The sequence below is a fragment of the Cyprinodon variegatus genome, unplaced genomic scaffold, assembly GCF_000732505.1.
Source record: "Cyprinodon variegatus isolate N-32 unplaced genomic scaffold, C_variegatus-1.0 Scaffold486, whole genome shotgun sequence".
Lineage (NCBI taxonomy): Eukaryota > Metazoa > Chordata > Actinopteri > Cyprinodontiformes > Cyprinodontidae > Cyprinodon > Cyprinodon variegatus.
The window spans coordinates 635,844-657,363 of NW_015150939.1; the positions used below are offsets into that span (position 1 = coordinate 635,844).

A 21,520-nucleotide genomic window follows, 5' to 3' on the forward strand; every position below is an offset into this window, starting at 1 on the left:
TTTAAAATTATGCAGACTTTTGTATAGCAGGAAAAAAAAAAAAAAAAAAAAAAAAAAAAAAAGCCAGGTGGGAAATCTAGAAACTAAGTTCCTGATCATTTTTTATTTCTTTAATCTATATATAAATTTCTTGCTCCCGTCAAACATTTAGGCAAACTGTTTTCTTATAGAACATGTTTAAAGATTTAAATGAGTTTCTTGAACTTTCTTGAAGATTTTCAGTTTTCTGATGCTAAACTCTGAGTGTTGATGCTTCATCTTTCCTAACTAATATTTTTTATTGTAGCAATCTGCTTTTTAAGCTACTTTCTTTATTATAACCCATTTTGTTTCTTGTACAGATTCCAGGCTCCTGATTTGGACGTACAGTTAAGTGATGAGCTGGCCGGCTCCCTCCGACGGCTCAAGGTACGTCGTCACTAATTACAAACTTTGGTTTTAGTAGATTATATGATGAGGTTTTCCAGCTTTCTATTCTGTCTCGCTCTAAGCTTTAAACACTCCTGTAATATTCTCATGACCTGCCATGTCAGCAGAACCTTCACACATTTCTAACCGCAGTCTGATCACTTTAATCAACCTTAACAAGTGTAGATTTCATGATTTTTCAGGTAGGAGTTTTACCACTGAGTATTAGAGACTTTATTAACGAAAGGGAGGAAAAAGGAGGAGAAAATATAATTTTGACATTAGTCCCACAAACTTTCAAGAAAGGAATAGAAAAAAATCGGAAATTTTTTTATTTTTTATTTTACTTTGAAAGGTTACTTTCCTTAAAAAAATGTGACGTTCTAAAAACATTTCATGTTTTAAATCAACAAGTAAAAAAAAATATTAGGATAAACGGAAGCTTAATGGATCCTAAATCTGATGTTTCTCAAAAATTTCAAAGTTCCTAAAACATTTAATAATAAAGTTACAAGATGTGCTTTTGGATATAGGAGATCTTTTTCTGCATGAGAATGACTTCTCTCGGGTGCAGAGAAATTGTCTGTGTGGAAGAAGCTCCATCTTGGCTGTTTACTGCTGCTATAACTAATGCAGGTCAGGAATGAGCTCTGCTGGTAAATGAGCCCCTCAGTTCATGGTTAATCTTCACCTCAGGCGTCATTCAGATAGGGAAAAAGATCCTGTATGTAGTTACTTATTTTCGATATTGTTGAGAAGCACATCGTGTAAAATTGCCACTTAAATCAGGAAACTTAAGATTTTAAGGTTTTGAGAAATGTCTCATTTAGAATCTGCATTTTTTCTGCACATTTCTGACCTTAAAATATCAGAATAGTTTTTGCTTTTTTAATCATTAAAATTTCTAAGCTTATTTTTGTAAATGAATAAGTTTCAGACTTATTTTTTTTCGTGGAAAATATGTGAAATCTTAAAAATTTTTCAATTTTTTTGATGAAAATATACCCTTTATTTATTTTTCTTTCATCACCTATGGCCCTAATAGTGAAATTGTGACCTGTGTTAATTTCTGGCCTTTCTTCTTGTCATGTCATGACTCTGCAGCCAGAGGGCAGCATCCTAAAGGATCGCTTCAAGAGTCTACAGAAGAGGAACCTCATTGAACCCAGAGAGAGAGCCAAGTAAGACTCTAAGCTTCACTTTTTTAAAAATTATAATTGACTATCCTTGCAGATTTATTTGGCTTTAAATGAGGAAAAACTTACATTTTCATCTTTTCTAGGTTTAAGAGGAGACTCAAGGTGAAATACGTGGAGAAGAGAACCTTTAAGGAGATCACATAATTGCCTGTAACAAAGTTGAATAAAATGTAAAAAACAACTGTGTTTTTTGTGTTTTTAGTCATTGATGTGGTGCTTATGTAACTTTAGGACCTCTGTAGCTTTATATAATGTGGTTTCTTTGAGAATAAAGGTTTCATACAGTCCTTCTAGTTTACAGCTGAGCCTGTTCAGGGTTTCAGCTTTAGATGGTTACTAATTCAGATGCAATAATGAATATGACCAAAACAATCCTTCATTTGCTCTGCCAATTTCCAATTTTCATTTTATTTAGAGGTGTTACACGCACATTATCATAACAGGCTTTTTGGGCAGAATATAGATTTTTCTATTATTAAAAAAAAAGGAGTTTAAAGTTAATGCTTTGCAGATTTAGAGTAACTGAAGCAGAAGATTGAATGGAAGAAAACATGTCTACACAAAATTTATAAAATGGAAAGATCAGAGCATTTGGAATGTTTTTTTACAAAAAATGTTGCATATAAAATTCGAAGGTGGAGCAAAACTACAAACAGAGCAGGACATGGCCGTTTTAATAAACATGGCCGTTTTAATAAACAGGCATAATAAAGATGGCATTAATTGGAGAAGAAAAGAGGGCCTAGTATCTAGGAACTGCAGAACCACATAATGAACAAAATCGTAAAGAAAGTCATTGATTTGTGTTCAAGAAAAGTTTGGTTTAAAGCTGGTTTCATCAACCTTTTTATGGCTTAAAGCTACTTGTACTGAGTCACATAAGGGCTACCAATACAAGCTGGAGGAGTCAGCATTCACCTGAACTTCATGCATAATAAATATTTTAATGTTTCTTTGATTTCCGAATTATCTTTTCCAGCCATCCAAATCCATAAACGAAAGTGCTGGGATGGAAAAAAGCAACAGAATGAAATGAAATTTAACTCTTGGCCCACTGGTGAGTTGTGCTGGGCTCCCCATGTAGTCCTTGAGGCCCTGTTGGTGCCCCTAGTGCCCCCTGGTTTCCCATTGTTTTGTAGCCTTTGTGCATATTATGTAATAGACGGATAAAACTGCTCATCAACTTTAACAAACCATCCCAGACCTGAAAGATGGAGGCAGCATTAAGCTGTGAAGGTGCTTCATACAGATAAAATACTGTAAGAAATGCTGCTAAATGCTTTAGCAGAACAACCCTAAACATACAACCAGAGCTGCAATGTTTTTAGACCAAACCCCCATAAGGTCAACCCGGTGAAGACGTTTTACTTGCGAAAAAAAAAAAAAAAAAGCTTCTCTTTGTAATATTTTACTTGTGATAAAGAAAAATAAGATTTACTTCCACCTTTTCCCCATCATGGACTGGTTCATTAGCATATGAAACCTACTTTGATGGATTTATTACAGAATCATAGTCTGTAATAATCAAAAAAATGATAAAAAAAAAAAAAAAAGGCCAATAAAAAGTACAGAAAAAAGAAGAGATGTTTGACAAAATTTAAAACAATTCAAGTAACCATAAATCCTGTAGTTTATTAAGCTGGGTTTTAATTCTTCCATATGTTCTATATTACATATGGCAGGACTGCTTCCGATCTGTTAGTTTAAAACCCTACTGCCTTTATGGTCCTGATTGTCCCTTGGTGTCTGTCGCTGTGCTAAAGCTTCTTATCCATTAATCAGTGAAAAATTGTAATCTTTTACCTCCAGAGTCCCGTAAGCCCTCCTGACAAATGAAGCAGGTTACAACACTTGATCTCCTTTAAAGAAGGTCCCCTGCTCTGGATGTCATCCCATTTCGTGGCTTAGCAGCATTTTTACACCAATTACCAGCTGATGGATTAACCTGCTGACCCGTAAAGCTACAGATTGTCCCTCAGGAACCCCCCTAACCATGAATTTACTGGATTTATTGCAGTGTTTAACTGTAGACAGAATCCATAAGAACAATTACAGTCCCTGTAATGTTTTTATTGGTGTGATATTGAACAACCTGTAATTCCTGCGGACCGCTATAATCCCAGACATGAGGCTGCGGTTGACGATGACCTCGGAAGTTTGATCATAAACTGGTAGTTTTTCCACCTCTGGCCTAATATCCTTCAGTGAAGTTAATGAAATCCAGCCACTCATGGACCATGTTACCCGTTGGTTGGTCAACTGCCATTTTTAAGCTTTGGTTCCAGTATTTAACAAACCCTCACTTTCTAATTTGCCCATTTTGGTGTCTTTTTCATGAGAGATGGTTGGATGAATGTGTAGATGGATACTGGTTTCTTCTATCTGCTTTGGTAAAGAAAACGGAGTCAAGGATGGAAGGAGGAGCTCCATCATCCTGAAGGAAACTCAGAGTAGAAGTGCTGCTGATCTGGGTTGAAAAAATGTCTACTAATGTGGTTCAGAGCATCTGCTCAACCAATTGGAGGTGTTCTTAAAGGATACAACAGTCTTCTTAAAACTTGCTGAGACTCTATTTCCTTCTTGACCTGAATGATTTGGACAATCTCACTGAGACAGATCTATAGGTCCATCTGTAAGGGGTGGGTTGGTTGTTTGATTGACTGCCTGCAGTTTTGAAACCAGTCACTTTCCAGGCTTCTCCAGAAGATCCTCCCTGCCTAAAGCTAATAACATCTATAATAAGTTGTAAGGGGAAAAAAATACTTTGGAATTAAAACAATATTTAGCTTCCCTTTTGGATCAATAAAGTATTTTTTTATTGGATTAATTTTAGGAGAGAGTAGCTGGATATGAAGAAAAGAGGTCTTTGAGGTCTTAAAGCTTTTCAGCAGGGATTAGATTACTGCTAATTGCTGTTTTAAACCATCAAACATGTTGGTAAAAAAATTCAGAAGGATATTGTGAAAACTGTTGTTGCTGGAATATTTATACTTCCTGTTTTTTTCTGCGTATTTTTTGGATATCTTATGTTTAACTCTTTGTAGACTACTCTTATAAATGGAGCTCAGACGACCATAAGTCCACGTTGGTGTGTCACTCACTCATGCCTGTTGATGCACATTGTGCACATAACCAGAATCAACCGTCACTGCCATCAGATGTTCAGAAATAAGCCCAGTATCACAGATTTTTGTTCTTTTTCTATCCTAAATATTTAATTTTTTTTTTATTATTATTTCTAGAGTAACTATCTGGAGGAAATAATTGAAAAAAAATAAATGTTTATTGCAAATACAAGGTAGTCAGGGCTTATTAGATTTTGAACAATCTACAATTTGATGTATTTATCTATAATAGTAATATTAAGATATATTGAACAAAAACTAAATTTGTTCTCCAGCTGGGATCTAAGCAAATTGGTAAAAGTACTGGTCTGAGGAGATGGATCATCCAGTTTTGTGCTTCCATAAGATCCCACCTCCTGCAGACTATGACTGGGAAACAGGATTTATCTCCGTCTGCAAATTCAAAAATGTTACAAAATCCTGTGGAAGTCTTTTAAAGATAGCTCAAATATTTCAGTTTTAAGCAAAGTATTTCAAGCTCCAAAAAAAATGAAAAAAAAAAAAAAAAAACGTCTAACAGAGGTTTTCATGCCCTTAGAAGAATATGTGTGTTGGATAAATATCCGAGTGGATTCTTTCACTCTTGTTCCAGTGACAGATTGCAGGAAAGATGTTTTGGTTTTTTCTCCCCATCTCTCTCTCTCTGTTTTGCCTTCCTGTCCTCACGTGTGAGACACGGTACAGCCAGATTGTCTTGGCACGGGGCAGGCCGGATTACGTGTGTGCAGTCGCTCATTACAGAATAGATTATTACCCCTCTGGTCTGGACGAGTCGCAAGTGACAAAGGGAGCCACTACAAAACGGTCAGCAGAACAACACACTCTGTTATTTTAAAGGACGGCTTCTTGCAGAGTTAAAATAATGACAATGCCACAGCCTTTCCACCATCCTCACCTCCTCACCAACAGATACTGTAGTTTGGCACACTCAACGGCACGTGCACACAATGAGCTTTGTGCTGCAGGACAAAACAAGCCTGGCTTTCACAACATAAAATAACCTTCACGTAATTAGGTTCTTCTCTGAACATGATCTGTATGGGATTACGCTACAAGCAAAAAGCACATATGCACACACTTTAATATCTTATTAGAAATCTGAAGTTGACTAGTTTATTATAAAGAAATCAAACCTGCTTGTTTGGAGCGAGCAAACATGTTCAGCATTGATAACAGCACTTAAAGCTCAGTAAAATTTGCCTTTTTTTAAAATAAAGCCACTTTTTTTTTGCTTAAATGGAAGTGACAAACAGCTGAACACAGGTGACAAAGACTATCTTATAAAGAGAAGCTCTGCAGATATAAGTTACAACTGAAAAAGTGTAAGAGAATCTTTCTTCTCTGAGATTGTCTGCAAAAACATTAATAAAGCTTTTGCCTTTTCTACTATGATCCACATGTTAACAAACCCTCCTCTAACCGTAAAGTCTGAACTCCACTCTACCAAGGCCTGCAACAAATCTGAAGGATTTTGATAGCTGTGTTTCAACAGATAAACACCTCCCTGACAATGGCCAGCTGCTTCAGTGCTCACCACAGTGCAGTCTGCCCTGATTAAGGTTTTCAATCACATCGGTATAAAGTCAGGCTGTGGAAGAACCACAGTGCCACGTTTGACATTGTTGATTGGTCCATTTTATTAAAGCGCTTGGGAAACTATGTTGGTCTGTCTGGTCCAGCACTGCACTGAATTAAATCCTACTTGAATTCCATGGACTTTACATCAGAGGCCTGAAAACGTACAACAGACATTCCCCAAGGGTCCATCTAAGGGCCCCTCTTATTCAATATCTTCATGCTTCTTCTAACTTAAATAAAAAAAACAACAACTTACCATTACTATGTAGATGACACAGAGCTAAGTAATATGAAGTCTAGAGGTGATTATGAAACAATTTGAGTGCTGGGTCAATACATAGAAGAAATCAATGTATTGATGTGCTAACATTATCTTCAGCTGAATCAAGATAAAATTGAAGTAATAGTCTTTAGATCAAGCATGCGAGCTCGGTTGCTCGCCTCCTATCGCCGGTCCACGATACTACAGCTGTCAAGGCGGAAATTATGCAAACAAAAATGGGGTCGCCCATAACGTTCAGGAACCTATGTGCATGGATAGCGTTCTCCGTCCAAATTACAGTGAGATCCTCGGTTTCGGCATCATCCCAGGTTGCATCTTTTGATGCCATTTATTGTTGATAGGCTGAGAAGAACTTTGTGTTGTGAACAGGTTAATAGATCTGTGATTTGCGAAGCCAGACATGCTGGATAACCCGCAAAATTAAGGGCTGGTTGTATTCCCGCAGCAGTTTGTTGCAGTAAGCTTGTCGCAGGTATGACGCAGACATTTTTTTTTAATGCTCAATATTGAAGCGTGGTCTGCGCTATGTTTATTCCACGCCATAAAGCAAGAGGGACAATCACGAACTAGCTGGGGGTCTAGATATGGCCAAGGTGGTGAGGAAGTGAAAAAACGCAAGGGGCAAGTTTGTGCGACATCGGAGGGACATGAGAGCGAAATAGAGCGGGGATCCAGGTGGAAAAAGGGTCCCAGCGTTCTTGCATTCCTCGCTCTTCTAGCTGGTCCAACTTGACGAGTCGTTTTCCGCGATCATGGTCATACAAACAAAACAAGCCGGTAAGGTACCAAACAGGAGATACGCATAGTGTAGAGTGGATGTAGATTTGACTAATCGGAGGCCTCCTGTCTGCGGTCACCTACAATTTGGGAGAGGTGCAGCAAAGTGTCTGCGGAGGTGGCTTCTCTGTGTTTACGCGACACCTACGCAGATGACCTAGTTTTGAACTATAAATCAGCCTTTAGTCAGATGACTGTAAATAGGAGATGACGTGGTCTGCTTATGCTCTCTTTGTTATCAGAGAACCAAGCCAAAACTGAACCGCGCCGAGTCCTACTGTTGAACTAGTACTAGATTTAGCGTGGTTCGGTTGTGTTTGGCACGGTCCAGTTCAGTTGCGTGCCATTTGCACTCAAGACTTACTGTGCTCGGACCGTTCTTGGCACGGTTCATAAGGGTTGTGTAAATGGGGCTATGATCACAACCATCTAACCATCTCAGTTTTTTTGGGCCGAACTCTACTCTGCATACCAAGAACCAAATATGGAGATGCAGCTTTTAGTTCTTATGCTACACTTATCTGAAATTAACTCCGAGAAAACTGTAAAAATGCTGAAAATAAACTACTTTAGGTAGTTATTTAGAGTGGCCTCTGACTGTGAAAGCTAAATGTTGATAGTCAAATTTTGTTGTTTTGATTTAAATATTCATTTGTTATCATTGTTATATATAAATTTCAATTACTTTTATGCCATAGCAATGTTTGTTTCCCCATTTTATATACAGCCTTTAGAATGTTCTTACCATTGAAATGTTCTAAAGTATATAAAATATTCTTCTTTTGCCTTCTTGTGGTCAATAAGCCACCAACCTCTCTTGTTACCTTTAGTTAATATTGCTTGAATCAACTTTGTTTTCTGTTCACATCTGAAGTCACATTACCTCAATACTATATTAGTAAATATAGTAAATCACTTTGCAATAATACTCAGCTGAAAAACAAAGCTATGCCTGTTTTTCTAGCCTATAACGGACTGGAGCAGCGCCTCTATTGCTGCAGGCAAAGCAGCAGTCCATGTGTGCATCTCCAGTTTCATCCTTTCATCGTTAGAGAACAAGATACCAAGACACTTAAACACCTCCACTTGAGATAGAGACTAACCCCCAACCAAGAGGAGACAGTCTGGTTGAAAACCATGACCTCTCACTGAGAGGAGGCGTGTCTGATTCTGGACAATTCCCTCTCATTAGCCAACTGCTTCAGTGCAAGCTGAATGTCATGACCTGAAGAAGTAAACAGGGCCAGGTTGTTAGCAAAAAGCTAAGATAAGATCCTGAGGCTCCCAAACCAGACGGTTACCTCATACGACTGCAGCAGCCCACAGCGCATACCTCAGCGGACATGGTCCAGTCCACAAGACACATGTAGGCTGGGCAAGGTACTCAAATGAGCTCTTTAGCTGATTCCATGAGGGTAAAGATCTGGTACATGTAAGCTTCCTTAGACAAGTGTTGACGTTTGATGCTTGAATATTTGAAGCTCTCCCCTTAGTAATATCTTGGACCCCCGCTCCACTCTGCCACAGCAGCAGTGCCACAGCCTCATTGTCATCATTGAAGAGGTTTGTCAGTTATCTAAGCTATCTCAATGATGCCTGCTTCATTGATGGAACTGGATTGTCCTTTGTCTTCAGGTTCTGTCATCTGTCAAGGAGAAAACAGTGCCTGGATTGAGGAGATCTTTCCACCGTTAAATAATATCCCCAGCCCAGGTCCATAGTCCCCTCCCTCCCATCAACTTAGGATGGATTTCCCTTGAGTTTTTGCTTCCATAATCACATAAGGCACTGTTCTACTGGCAACCTGGTACCGTCTTCTGCTTCAGGATTCCCAACAAAGCCTAAAGGCCCACTTCTAACCCCAAAAGCTTTCCCTTCACTGGTCTCCATCAGCATATCTTCAGGTTACCACCATAACAAATATAACCTTCTGGCAACAGCTCCTGGAAGCCATATTTATGATGGACAACCTAAACATGGTCCTTTCACATTCAACGTCCCCAACCTCCCTCTGGACACGAGAAACCTTTTCCTACCCTGTTCAGAAGCTCTGTTGACAGCCCTGCCCCTCTCTTAACAGGATGTCAAAGACGCAACGCACATTTAGTACCAAGCCAATTTATGAACCACCTTATGTTTCATCTTTTTAGTTTGTTATTGACATTCTCTACCTCAAACAGAAGTCTAATAACACTGCTATCCAGTGCATAAGCATAGACAATAGTCAGAATTTTCATTCTTAAAGCCTGAGATCTAAAATTCCTTTAATCACCAAAACTCTAGAATTGAGGCAATTAGCCATAGGGTTGTGAGTATCCTACCCCAAACTAATGCCTCTCTGGCCATGGATGTTTCTGAAATTTTTATATTTAATTGCAAAGGATGCCAGTGCTGGAAGGCCGTAAGAGCTGTGTGCGCTCCTCAGTTGGTTTTTGTCAAAATCCTTGCTGCTGTATTCTGCACAGACTTAAGGTGAGCTAAGGTTGAAATCTATCATAACATAAACAAGCATTTTACAGTGATCCATACACTGCAAAAACGATCCAGAAATATGTAATAATGTTTTAAATTTTGTGTATTTACCCTTAATTTGAGTAGGTAAATACGATTATTTGCCAATGGAATGAGTATTTTTACTCTGAAAATAAGATAGTTAGATAATTTGCACTTGAAATAAGACTATGCAATATTTTTTTCTTATTTTAAATGTAAATTGTCTCATTCCATTGGCAAAGTGTCTCAATTACCACCACAGTTCAAGAAAAAATGCACTTATTTTAGGAAAAAATTACTTCTTTAGATTTAAATTTTTAAAGCCTTTTTTCATCAAAACAAATGATAAAAATCTCTGTTCTGTTTGCATTTACAGGTAATTTTTGTAATTTTGAAAAATGGTTTTACCCGGACATCAGACTGTTTTATATTAATACCTTAGTGTTAGTGTTTAGTCTCAGTTTAAACAAGGGATGCACCAAAAATTCGGTCAATGGAAATTTTCAGAAAAAAAAAGAGAGAGATGTGCATTTTCAGTTTTCGACTGAAAGACATCTAACACCAAAACAACACGGCCAAAACTTGCCATGTCGTGACAAAAAGCAAATCCGACGAGGCAGCCTGGTTTTGAGTGAGAAGGTGTAAATTAAAATGCTGCAAATTGGTCTCATTGCAAGCTCATCGCGTGCTCAATTCAGTGGCACCATTATTTGGCAGTAGAAACCATCACCATTCTGATTATGAGAAGCAACATGGAAAAGAAACCGACGGCGAAAATGTCCACTCCATCTGCGGCGGATGTGTTTGAAAAGACAAGAAAGTTTCCCTGTGATTCTGCTAAGTTAAAAGGCATAGCAAAAAAAGTCAGTGGTAAATAAATATTTTGAGTAACATCTCACTCCTGACATCTCCAGAGGACTTCACCATTAACATTCAGAGAGCTATAGCTAAACTGACAATGCCCATGTGCATGGCAGTTGGATGTTGTACTACATCAGGTAAAAGTCCAATTCATGATCCTCCACGGACGGGTTCCTGGAGTTCGGATAGCCAACTTGAAGAGGGAGGATTTGCCATCGAACTTCTGGCCAGAGGAAAAAAAACCTAATTAATCTGTTACTCTCTGCTTCGCATAGTGCACTGGTCATGGCCGTCATGGATAATAGCGCGTTGTGACAAACACCAGATACAGCACTGGGACTTGCTCAACAGCCGATACCGCTCTGTGACGTCACAAACCGGTAGGTGGCAGTAGCAGACATCCCAAGTCTCCCTGATATAAATAGTTGTTCATGGATGCCCGTGAGTCGGATAAATTATCCCTGATTTTAGACTATGCAAGGTGGTGTTTTTTTAATGTGAGTGAAAGCATACAGGCAATACAATAATTTGTGCATCGTGTGCAGATTAGAACTACTTTGATTGTTCAGGCACTACAAGAGAGAGGGGGGTGTGGGGAGGAGGTGCTTGTGAAACCTGTGTGTTTTTGTCAAAAGCGACGCACTGTTCAACGAGCGTTCCAGGCGACTGGTTGTCAGAGAGCGCGCTGATTGGATTAGTCAGAAAAATAAGCCAATAAGTTTCGGTTTACTCCCTGACAGTCACCTAGTTACCACTCAAAGCTGTGCATCCTGTGAAATAGGTTGAATCCTCGAGTAAAAAACAAAAATATAAGACACATTTTACAGCAGAATATACTAAAGTATATCCATGTCTAGTGAAGGTGAAGAATAATGAACTGTGCATGTATGGGGCACGGTGCAGGATGTTCGGCAGGTTCAATAAGCATCTCCCTTAAATTAGTTCTTGGAACTTGGGATGTCTGCAGTAGTGCTCTTTGAAAAAACATGGATGTCTCTGGTAAAGCACTTTCAAATGAATTTACTCTTACAGGCATACTATGCAACATTTTTCAGTTAATTAATGTGTTCCATAATGTTTTGGATGATTAAATGAGTAATTTCAGGTCGAACAAAGGTTTTCTCGGCCGCCCTGGTGGTCTGTGCTTGCAATTGCAGGAGCCCTCGGCCCGCACCCACAGGCTCAGAAGTCTCGTGCAACGCGAGAGTCGGTCTTGCTTTTCGGCGAGAACTGCTACACGCCCTAAGTGAAAGGCATGCTCGTTGCTAGCGCAGTGGGGATATTTGTGCAGTTATCATGGCGGAACCAGCGAGAAAACAGGGAGAGCCCATGTCGGAGCAGGCAAGAAAGAGGAAAAGGGCTCTCTACCGCAGTAGACATGGTGATTCGTTGCGTTCGCCTGTCTGCTAAGCTCAAAACAACCGCGCCTGGCTTGACGGAGAAACCAGGAGAAAAGCTGAGCATATTTACGACAGTGCACTTTTACTTTCGCCCTCTGGGGGGAGCCTCGCTGGAAAATCAACACCGGTTGCATAGTATACCTATGTAATAATTTCATACTTAAAGTACTTTCAGAAGTTTGTATTCTGCATGTGACCGGACTTTTCCTTTAAGCCTGTTTAGTGGATGAATTTAGAGGCAATTCTAGAAAATACCAGTTTATGACTAATTTAAAAACAGGATCAAAACTGTAGACAGGGCTTACATCTCTGGAGACATTAAGAGTAGGACATGTGGACGGTAAGACATTTTGCAACGTGCTCTGAACATTACATGCCTTTCTATTGTGTAAACAATCATTAGAGTCATTACATTTGTGATATTAATTGGCAAACTGAATTAATAATACCTTGAAGTTTAGTCATGCGTGATTTTCCTGCATAATTTAGGACTCTAGTGCACATTTTAATGACTACCACTAATTGACTTTCCATCGTACCTACGCTCACACACTGATTCTTTTACCTTCTGCCACTCATTCCCCAGTGTAAGCTCAGTATCCTTGCATAGCCTCGGCATAGCGCTGCCTCTCATGGCTCTGTGTGAATGAGAGTGTGTGTGAGTAAGCAGTGATGATCGACCTGTCACTTACAGCCGGTGCTTGGTATGCAAAGAAGATCACAAAACCATAGATGGAGGGAAGAGAACATTTAGCCGTGAGAGAGGAGTAGAAAATGTTGTTTTATGCCATTGATGGTTGTGGAGCAGAGACAGATAAAGAGGATAGAGATGGGGAGAGGAGGGGGGATAAACATGGTGATGGCGAGTGAGTGAGAGGGGGAGGAGCACAGAGATGATTCCTCTCTAATCCTCTAGACGCACGCTCGGTCTGGCTGCCTCCTGGCTCAGAGAGAAAGAGGCAGACGGAGGCAGGTGAAGGCAAACGGAGAGAAACCAAGAGAGAAACAGGGGGAGAAAGAAAAACAAGATGAAGGGAAGGGAAGAAAAGAGAACTGCCTTTCTTTATACAGAATGCTGAGACGAGGAGGGAGCTGGAGACACATGCAAGTCTCTGAGTGTGAAGAAGGAGCTTGAGGAAGAACACGATGCTTCGATCTCGCTGTTCCTGAACCAAACCAGGAGAGTAGGAAGGAGCAACAGGAGGGGGAGTGGAAAAGAAGGAATCTCTTGAAAAAAGAAAGAGCACATCAAGACATGCCTGGCTTAGAGAAGGAGAAGCTATGAAGAGAATGGAGGAGAGACTGTGGAGCAAAGAAGCAGATCCTTCAAAAGATCGGCTCACGTGCACATGGACCTGAGCCCCACCAAACTTACTACGAGATGCTGTCAAAGAACCAGGGCGGAGTGTTGGTGATGGATGTCTGCCTGCACGAACTGCCGCTTCTCCAAACTCAGCAGGAGTAGATGACAGCTGGGTTCTCCTCCGATTCAGGTGAGGGTGAGAGAGCATACGGCCAAGCAGATGTTTGGGAAGTAAACGGAGACCAGGAGGAGAAACGGGGAGGAAAGGGGGAAGACACTCACGTGTGAGTGAGTTAGCAGAGGATTATTTAGGCATCGGGACTTTGTGTGTGAGTGTGTTTGTGTGTAGCTCGCACAACCCAACCATCTAGGAGCTGTTTGAAGAAAGGCAGAACACAGCGGTGCTGCTCTGAGCCTTTCCAGGTTCCCTCACACCTGGAGATCCACCTGAAGACCCTCACTACCTCACCGCTGCACAACAAGTGGACTTTTTGAGCACTTTATCACCAGCGCTTGGTGTTGTTCTCCTGCTGGCTGGGAAGCCCACTGAGGTGTCACTCCTGATTTCCTCAGCCCGGTGGATGCCTGCTACCTTTAACCATGGGAGAATGGACCATCTTAGAGCGCCTCCTGGAGGCTGCTGTGCAGCAGCACTCTACGATGATTGGAAGGTGAGTGGTTGGCAGAGCATCAGGCATGAGAGTAGTCTCTAGAAGGGTCTTTGCATCATTCTTCATGAGAACACAATTCTAGTTCCCCCTGTTAGGATGAGAATGTGAGATACAAGCATCCAGAATATGAGTAATTCTACTGTGCAGGTCAGTGACTCCTGGTTTACAGTCACTGATTGTGGCATTGGGTGGAGGTGGGGGGGGCTTTAGCCTCATTAATTCCCATGAGTGACTTGACGGAAGGGTTATGCATCCTTAAGAGACAGCATTAGTCTACATACAAGCTCTGAATGTCTGGGGACACGAAGTGGCAGGAAGACATCTCCCCTGAGGCTCCCACCGTGCACGCATTCGCACGTTTCATTTCTCATAATGATTGCTCTGTATCTCTGCCATCTGGTTCCACGGCAGCATTAGAAGCCACAATGTTAAACATGCATCCATTTTTTTACAAAAATACCCCCCATACACACACCCTTTATCAAATGAAGTCATTTTCTGAGCCTGAATAAGTAATTCATTCCAGCCGCTGCAGCTATGATTTATGCATTCTGCTGCATGCAGAGATTTCTTGTATTTTATTTCTGTAAAACTCGTTCTCGTCGGTTCTGCAATTATTTATAACATTTTTGCTTCAAAAACCCACCAGGGTAAATATGATAAAAAGGTTACGTTGAGCAAACAGCTTGTTACGGAAAGCATTTTCAGGACATCTGTGACACTGCAGGTTCAGCTTAAGTTCAGAAGAAGCTGAATTTCTAGTTCAAATCAGACCCCTCAAGCGACTGATCTACTCGGGTTAGTGGGAGCTTTCAATTATGCAGAAAATCCTTTGATTTCATTCATATGTGGAAATGCTTCTTTTACAAGTATCTAAAAAAAACTCCTACATCTGAATTTTGTGTCATGCTATGAACCGAACTTAGGTGATTTAAAGAGGTCATGAAAGGTCATTAAACCTCTGGGTACGGTCCCGTTACCGGTGTAAGGCGATCATGATGTAACAGATTAAAGTCGATTTCCAAGGATACTAGAGAAAGTGCCAGAAGTTGTAGGGTTTTTTCAAGATGAATGGATAATAGACAAATGATTACAGCCCCTTCCCCACCTGTTGCTACACACTGCTAGCCAGCATGCTGAAAGAAAGGTTTGTACACTTCGGCCAGTCTTACAGAAAGCAAATTCGACTGTATAAAGATTTTAGAATGTGCCAGACTTCTCTCTAGATACAAAGAAGGTAGAGTAAAAATTATCTTCCCCTTCCCCAGCTGTTTCTGTCTCTGTTAGTCTGCTATCAGGTAGTGTTTGTTCATTTTTGGCTCGCTTGCCATAGCTGTCAATTTGAGCAGTTAGGGAAGACTTGTTAATGTGACACACAGACTTACATAGGAGCTTTAATAGACTTCCCCAGATCATGATTCATTTTCAACCCATGGGTTAACACTGACCCTCACCCAGGGCCCAGCCAAGGCCTCCATATGACAAAATCTGATTTTTCGGTCTTACATTTCTGTCAAAATGCTCAAATCATCTGCCAAAATGATCAGATCATTCACATAGCTACTATAGGTTTGTTGTCCTCTGTTTATAGAATAATCAAAGGTAAAAAAAATAAACTAGTATTCCGTTTATTTACAGTCAATATGTTTTTTTTTTTTTACTTTTTATTTCCAACTGCAACATAAAAGAGCAGCAACCAACAAATAAAACTGTTTTGATGAAAAAAATAAATAAAAAATTAACTGAAAAAAAACACTCACACTCATATTAAATAAATGATAGTATAATGCAGAGGTCTTCAACAGGGGGTCCATGAGCCCTTGGAGGTCCACGGAGGTACTGCATGGGGGTTGCAAAAGTCTTTTTGTTTTTATGCCCCCTGCCCTTTTTCCACTAACTGAAATGTCTTAAAATCCACATTATTGTGAATTCAACACACTGTAGTAAACAGATAAATGGAGGCAGAAGATGTCTTTCAGGCATCAATGCACACATTCAGCGACACACAGGAGCTGTTTTAATCTGGGCACCGTTTCATTCACAACACCTGTCCCATCAAACAGGAATCCAAAATCATACATTTCATACAATATATATAATTAGGGGGTCCCCGCTCCATCTGGCCATCAGTTTGGGGGTCCTTGGCCTGGAAAACGTTGAAGACCCCTGGTATAATGAGATACATTTGCACTAGGTGTCTCAAGATCAGTTTATCTTTAAGACACTGATCCTACTTTATTTATGCATCAATCCGACTCAAGGACCAAAATCTTTTTAATATACGAATTATAATTTCTACATGTTTAAATATGTATAAATGCAGAATTTTATCCCAAAATTGCATGTTTAAATAGAGTTATGCATGCAAAAATACTGAAAAGTGAATTACTCTTGGGGGGCTCCCAGCTGCCCTGAGCGGTCGTTTAGTGTTTTCATATAGCCGGGCCTGCATTCATCCTAAACCTAACCATTACTATTACATACCTAAATGTAATTCACACCTTAGTCATTAACCTAACCCCCAAAAAGCTAAGGACCATCAGAAGGTCCCCACTTTCAAAAAGTGTCCGCCTTTGCAGATAAATTGCTAAAAATGGTTCTTACTTAGCAATAAGTTCAAGTACCTCTGCCCACCCCACAAATTGCTGTGTCTTGCCCCTCAGCTGGCTGCAAGAAGGGAATGTCAGGTTTTTCTCACTGCCAAGAAAAACAACCCTGGAAATATTTCTCAATCTGATGCTGTTTTAATACTGCAGTAAAGGTTTCATGCACAATTAAAAAATAAGATCTATACAGTGGGTGTCTACTTAGTTTTTTGATCAAATAACTGTATAGTTATATTTTTTAAGCCAAAAATTTGCTTTTTTTATTATGCATGCAAAATAAAATATATGTTTTCATCAGACTTCTTTTGCTAAATGTGATGAAACCTTTAAACTGAGGTACTTTTACTGAGGTCAAAACACCAAATGTTAGTTATTCAAAGATGTGTTCAGTGTAATGATGAAGGATTTGTCAGCATTTACTTCCACTCATTCATAGCACACCAGGAACGCACTGTTGCGCATCAACCTGGGGAGTCATACTGGCTGTAGGGTCTGAGTGAGAGTGAGAAAGAGGAGAGACTGAGAGAGCCAGTTGCCGAGGATAAAATACATCTAAAAAGGATGACATCTGCCAAGGCTTCAGTGGAGATAATTGGCTGAAACGTATGAAGGAGGAAACGAGTAGAAGCAAGAGTCAGGAGCATGAGGTACAGATGTCAGACGGCTACTAAGAGCGGTTTTTCATAGAGTGAAGTGAAGTGAGCTGACACATGCGTTAGTCTGCGGGGCCTTGGTGAGAAGCAGATCGGACCGCCTCGTCATCGGAAGGTGCTGGGTGACATGACCAAAGCAGGGTTTCTGCTGCCAAAAACAGTCTTCATCACACAGATTCAATCTGTTGTGCAGAGGGTGGAAATGCTCGTAATACCTACAGTGATGTAGTCATACAGGCTTTCCCACACATCATCTGTTTGGTTTCCCCTGATGAGTTGTTTTTTCTTGAAGGACGTGAGATTATATATAAATGAGGAAGTGAGTGGGGTGCTGGATGTTTTGTATCAGGTTTTGATGTCTTTAGTTTTAGTTTTTAGCAAAGACGGCCTAAATTATCCTAATTTTTTTTCCAGATCTCCAGAACAATAATCCATCTAAGCTAATCCCTTCCAGTTCAGCCCAGTCTAAAAATTGCATTTTTCTAAATTCAAGTTACATTAATAAAAGTAAAGTTTGCTGATTATGCATGCGTTGTTTAGGATTCCTGCAAATGTATCAATTCATTGTTTGGATTAACGGTGACACATTACAAATTATAAATATGTTGCTAATACAAAAAGTATTGCAAAACAGAAATGAGACTAGCAAATAAAAAAGTTAGCATAAAAGGAAAAACATATGCAGAGGAAAAATAAGCTAGCTCTTAGCATATTTTTTTTTATTCTTAGAGCATTTTTCCATTGCGTGCAGGTTTTGTTTTTGCAGCACATTTGCACTTTGTTGCTCTCAATTTATGTTATTGGAGCATTTCTCTCATGTAGCCTTTTGTGTTTGCCATTCATTTTTTGAATTTGCTGCATATTTATTCATTTGCCGCATGTTTGTACCTTTTGGCCATTGTATAGATAATTTGAATAAATAGGTTTTGAAATGCAAGATAACCCGGAAATCCCACATACTCCATAGCTGCGCTGCTCCACTCCGTTCCTGATCGCATCTGCAAAGCAACTCCTTGAGACTGTGCATTATTTATTTATTCATACGAGCACAGTACCAGGTAGTGAACCCCTAATTTCATATGACATCAGTAAAACTCACCATTAACATGCAGTTTCTGCCTTTAAGGATAACTAGGATCCTGCAAAATTGGTTGTCAAAAATGTTGGCAGATTTTATCCTATTGATTAACATGGCTGTGCAAGTCCTCCGCTGGATTTACGTGAGCAGATGATGTGGAAATTTATGGTTCAGTAGAGTATAACGCCCTGACACGAACATACCAAAGCATCTTGGAAGAGACCAGCTATCAGAGCAGAATGTGTCGGCACTCGTAGTGATGTTCTTTTAAGGAACATCAATGCTTTAAAAGGGTAACTGGACCCCCTTGGGTTCTCTCATTAAAAGGACCACCTGTTTTATTCTTCTGCCTTGTGTAGGCCTTCATAATAGCTATTTATTAAAACCTTTTTTTATTTTCAACATTCAGTCTTTCTACCATCTAGAGTCTTTCTGTCCAAAAAAGTGTTATTATAATATGACAAATATTAAATTAATGAAACCTTTTCTTATTTCCAAATAAGAATCTTACACAAATGAACACAATTTAAGTGTGCCTTTAGATTTCCAATCCATATCAACATTTGAGAATTTTCTATTTGACACAAGGTTTCTGTAACAGACTCCATTTTAACTAGAACTATTGCTGTATTTTAATTTTGGAAAATATGACCCCAGAAATGTGTTGCACTCTTACTCAGTCAGATTATATAGTAAAGGCTCAGTTCCCCTCAGGAACCGTCAAGAATAGATAAAGGGGGAGATGTGATCTTTTCCTCTACGGTTTGATGATTCGATGCGCTCTGATCACTTCTAGTTGATATTTGGACCTGGTTTCCTTTGGCTGTCATTTACAAATTAATGTTTTCACTATCCTGCAGTGGCATTCCTCCCTGACATATAGTCTCTAATCTGGGCTGCCACAGCTGACAAGGATATCCTTAAATGCACATTTAAAATGGAAACCCATTGGTCCTCGATCTGTTGCCTTTTCCAGGAAACGAATTGGCAAGCGAAAGTGTCATCCTGTTTTAAAAGGTGCAGAACAGGTTGCTATCCACGAACCGATGCCAGCCTGTGTTCTCATGAGAAAAACGCAGCAACAGCCTCTGTCTTAGAGCCATTCATCACCTGTGAGTCACACAAACACATTAGGATGAAGGTAATGCTCATGTGAGTTTGATGGCAGATGGCTGCAGAGATTTCCTTCTTCGGTCATATCCCATGCCAATGGGAATAGGTTGCAGTCCTGGCTGCCAGTGTTTGGGTTTCAAACTGCCACCAGAGATGTATCCCTGCTATTACGAGCAGTTGGTGAGCTGATGGACTCTCTGATGCGCTTTGACGCAGCTGAGGCTGTTGGTCCAGAGAGCCAGTGAGACTCAACAATGATAAAGGACTCTGCACTTAACCTCCAACAGAACATTACTCACCGCTTCCTCTGCCGCTGAACTCCCCCAGGCCATAATCCCATGTATGAGCTGCCACTGGTTAAACTGGGGCCATCAAAACAGGCGAGTCTAACCTCCCACTCCTTCACATTGATCTTCAATAATGGGACAGGAGGGTGGTTTTAGATGGAAGATGGCCATAAGCCTGGATGGCATCTTTAAAGGAATCCAAATCGAAAACAAATGAATTCTTGGAGCAGACTGGCCTGATTTAATGGAAAATAAAACATTTTTTCCATTGTAGGTTTAATATAAACAGATGGATATACAGTGTATATTTATACTCTGACTGTGCCCACTTTAATCCTGCTGTTTAAGGACATTATGGACAGTGACAGATTTCTTGTGCCATTCGTTTCTAAAGCTACATTTGACTTCATGCACACAGCTACAGCCTTCACTTTTGTATTTTTCCTGCTAACATTATTTTAGCTTAAGTTCTACGAGACAGATATAATGTTCACTTAGTTTTAATGCATTTTAATCGCATTATCCTGGCAAGCGAGATTGATAACGTGTCTCTCTATGTGCTGGTAAAGATTCTCAGTCATCCAGGTTATAGTAATTCAAAAAAAGTAAAAAAACGAACCACTGGACTTTGTTTTCCAAGTTTAAAGACGTTTTGCTTCCCATCCAGGAAGCTTTTTCAATTCAAAATGTCAGAAATACAGGTTGTGTTCCAAGCTTTATAGGGTAGCCCAACAAAGCCTTGTTTTGGCTTAGAAAACATGAAAAGAACAGGTCTGCACATTAGTAATGTTTGCTATGAAAGGGGTGTGAGGGCAGCCATTTATCTTAAGAGAGAGAAACCGACCTTGAAAAACCTACAACGCAGCAATAGAGTTGATTCCTGAGTTCATATTATAATCCTCATCACCTTGCAGGGGACCAAGGCAACTCGCCAGGTCAGCCAGGCCAACAATGCCCCTAATGACCCCCTTTCAGAGGCATAGACCAGTATCAGGTATTGCTAACAAAGACCTCAACGACCCGCGTTCCTAAGGGACGGACCTGTTCTTCCGGTTCATTTTCCATGTTTTCTAAGCCAAAACAAGGCTTTGTTGGGCCACTCTATAAAGCCTGGAACTCAAAGCTATTTCTGACAGTTTGAATTTAAAAAGCTTCCTGATTGGGAAGCGAAACATCTTCAAACTTGGAAAACAAAGTCTAGTGGTTTGTTTTTTTTACTTTTTTTGAGTGTCTCTTTATGATTTAGTTCTACGCATTATAAATCTTCGCCTGCTTCCTTCCAATCTGTTCGTGGAAAGGATTGGTTCCCATGATCGTTTTTAGCCAGTCATGGAAAAAAATTAATTAGCAGCAGACGCCATGAGAAACCGCAACAGTTTCTTTTCCATTTTCAAAGATGAAATATTGGATTCTGACAAAACTGATGTGACAGCAGCAGCTATGTTTTTGTCCTCCTGCGCTTCCATGTTTATTTTTGGTTCAGCTGTGGACCGGGCAACTCTTGCTTCACAACTATATGTCCGGCCTTGAACCATAGTACTGCAATTAAATGGCCGACCTGTTTTGGGTCGGACTTGAGTGGTTAAAGCTGAAATGGGTCACGATAGATTCTCTTGTGTTTGTGAACGCACAAATTCCATGAGAATTCACCTTGGAGACAAGGTTAGTATTTCATGTCATAGGTC

At 40.0% G+C, this 21,520-nt stretch overlaps 1 protein-coding gene across 1 annotated transcript in view; it reads left to right on the forward strand.

The window, feature by feature from the left end:
* gltscr2 (glioma tumor suppressor candidate region gene 2) overlaps positions 1-1,789 on the forward strand; it is an 11,889-nt gene extending 10,100 nt beyond the window's left edge. The window contains exons 10-12 of the mRNA XM_015390124.1: positions 342-408; positions 1,513-1,589; positions 1,691-1,789. Coding sequence (XP_015245610.1) covers positions 342-408; positions 1,513-1,589; positions 1,691-1,751 — 205 coding nt within the window. The 3' untranslated portion in view covers positions 1,752-1,789. The remainder of the gene's footprint in view (positions 1-341; positions 409-1,512; positions 1,590-1,690) is intronic.
* Positions 1,790-21,520: the final 19,731 nt, after the last annotated feature.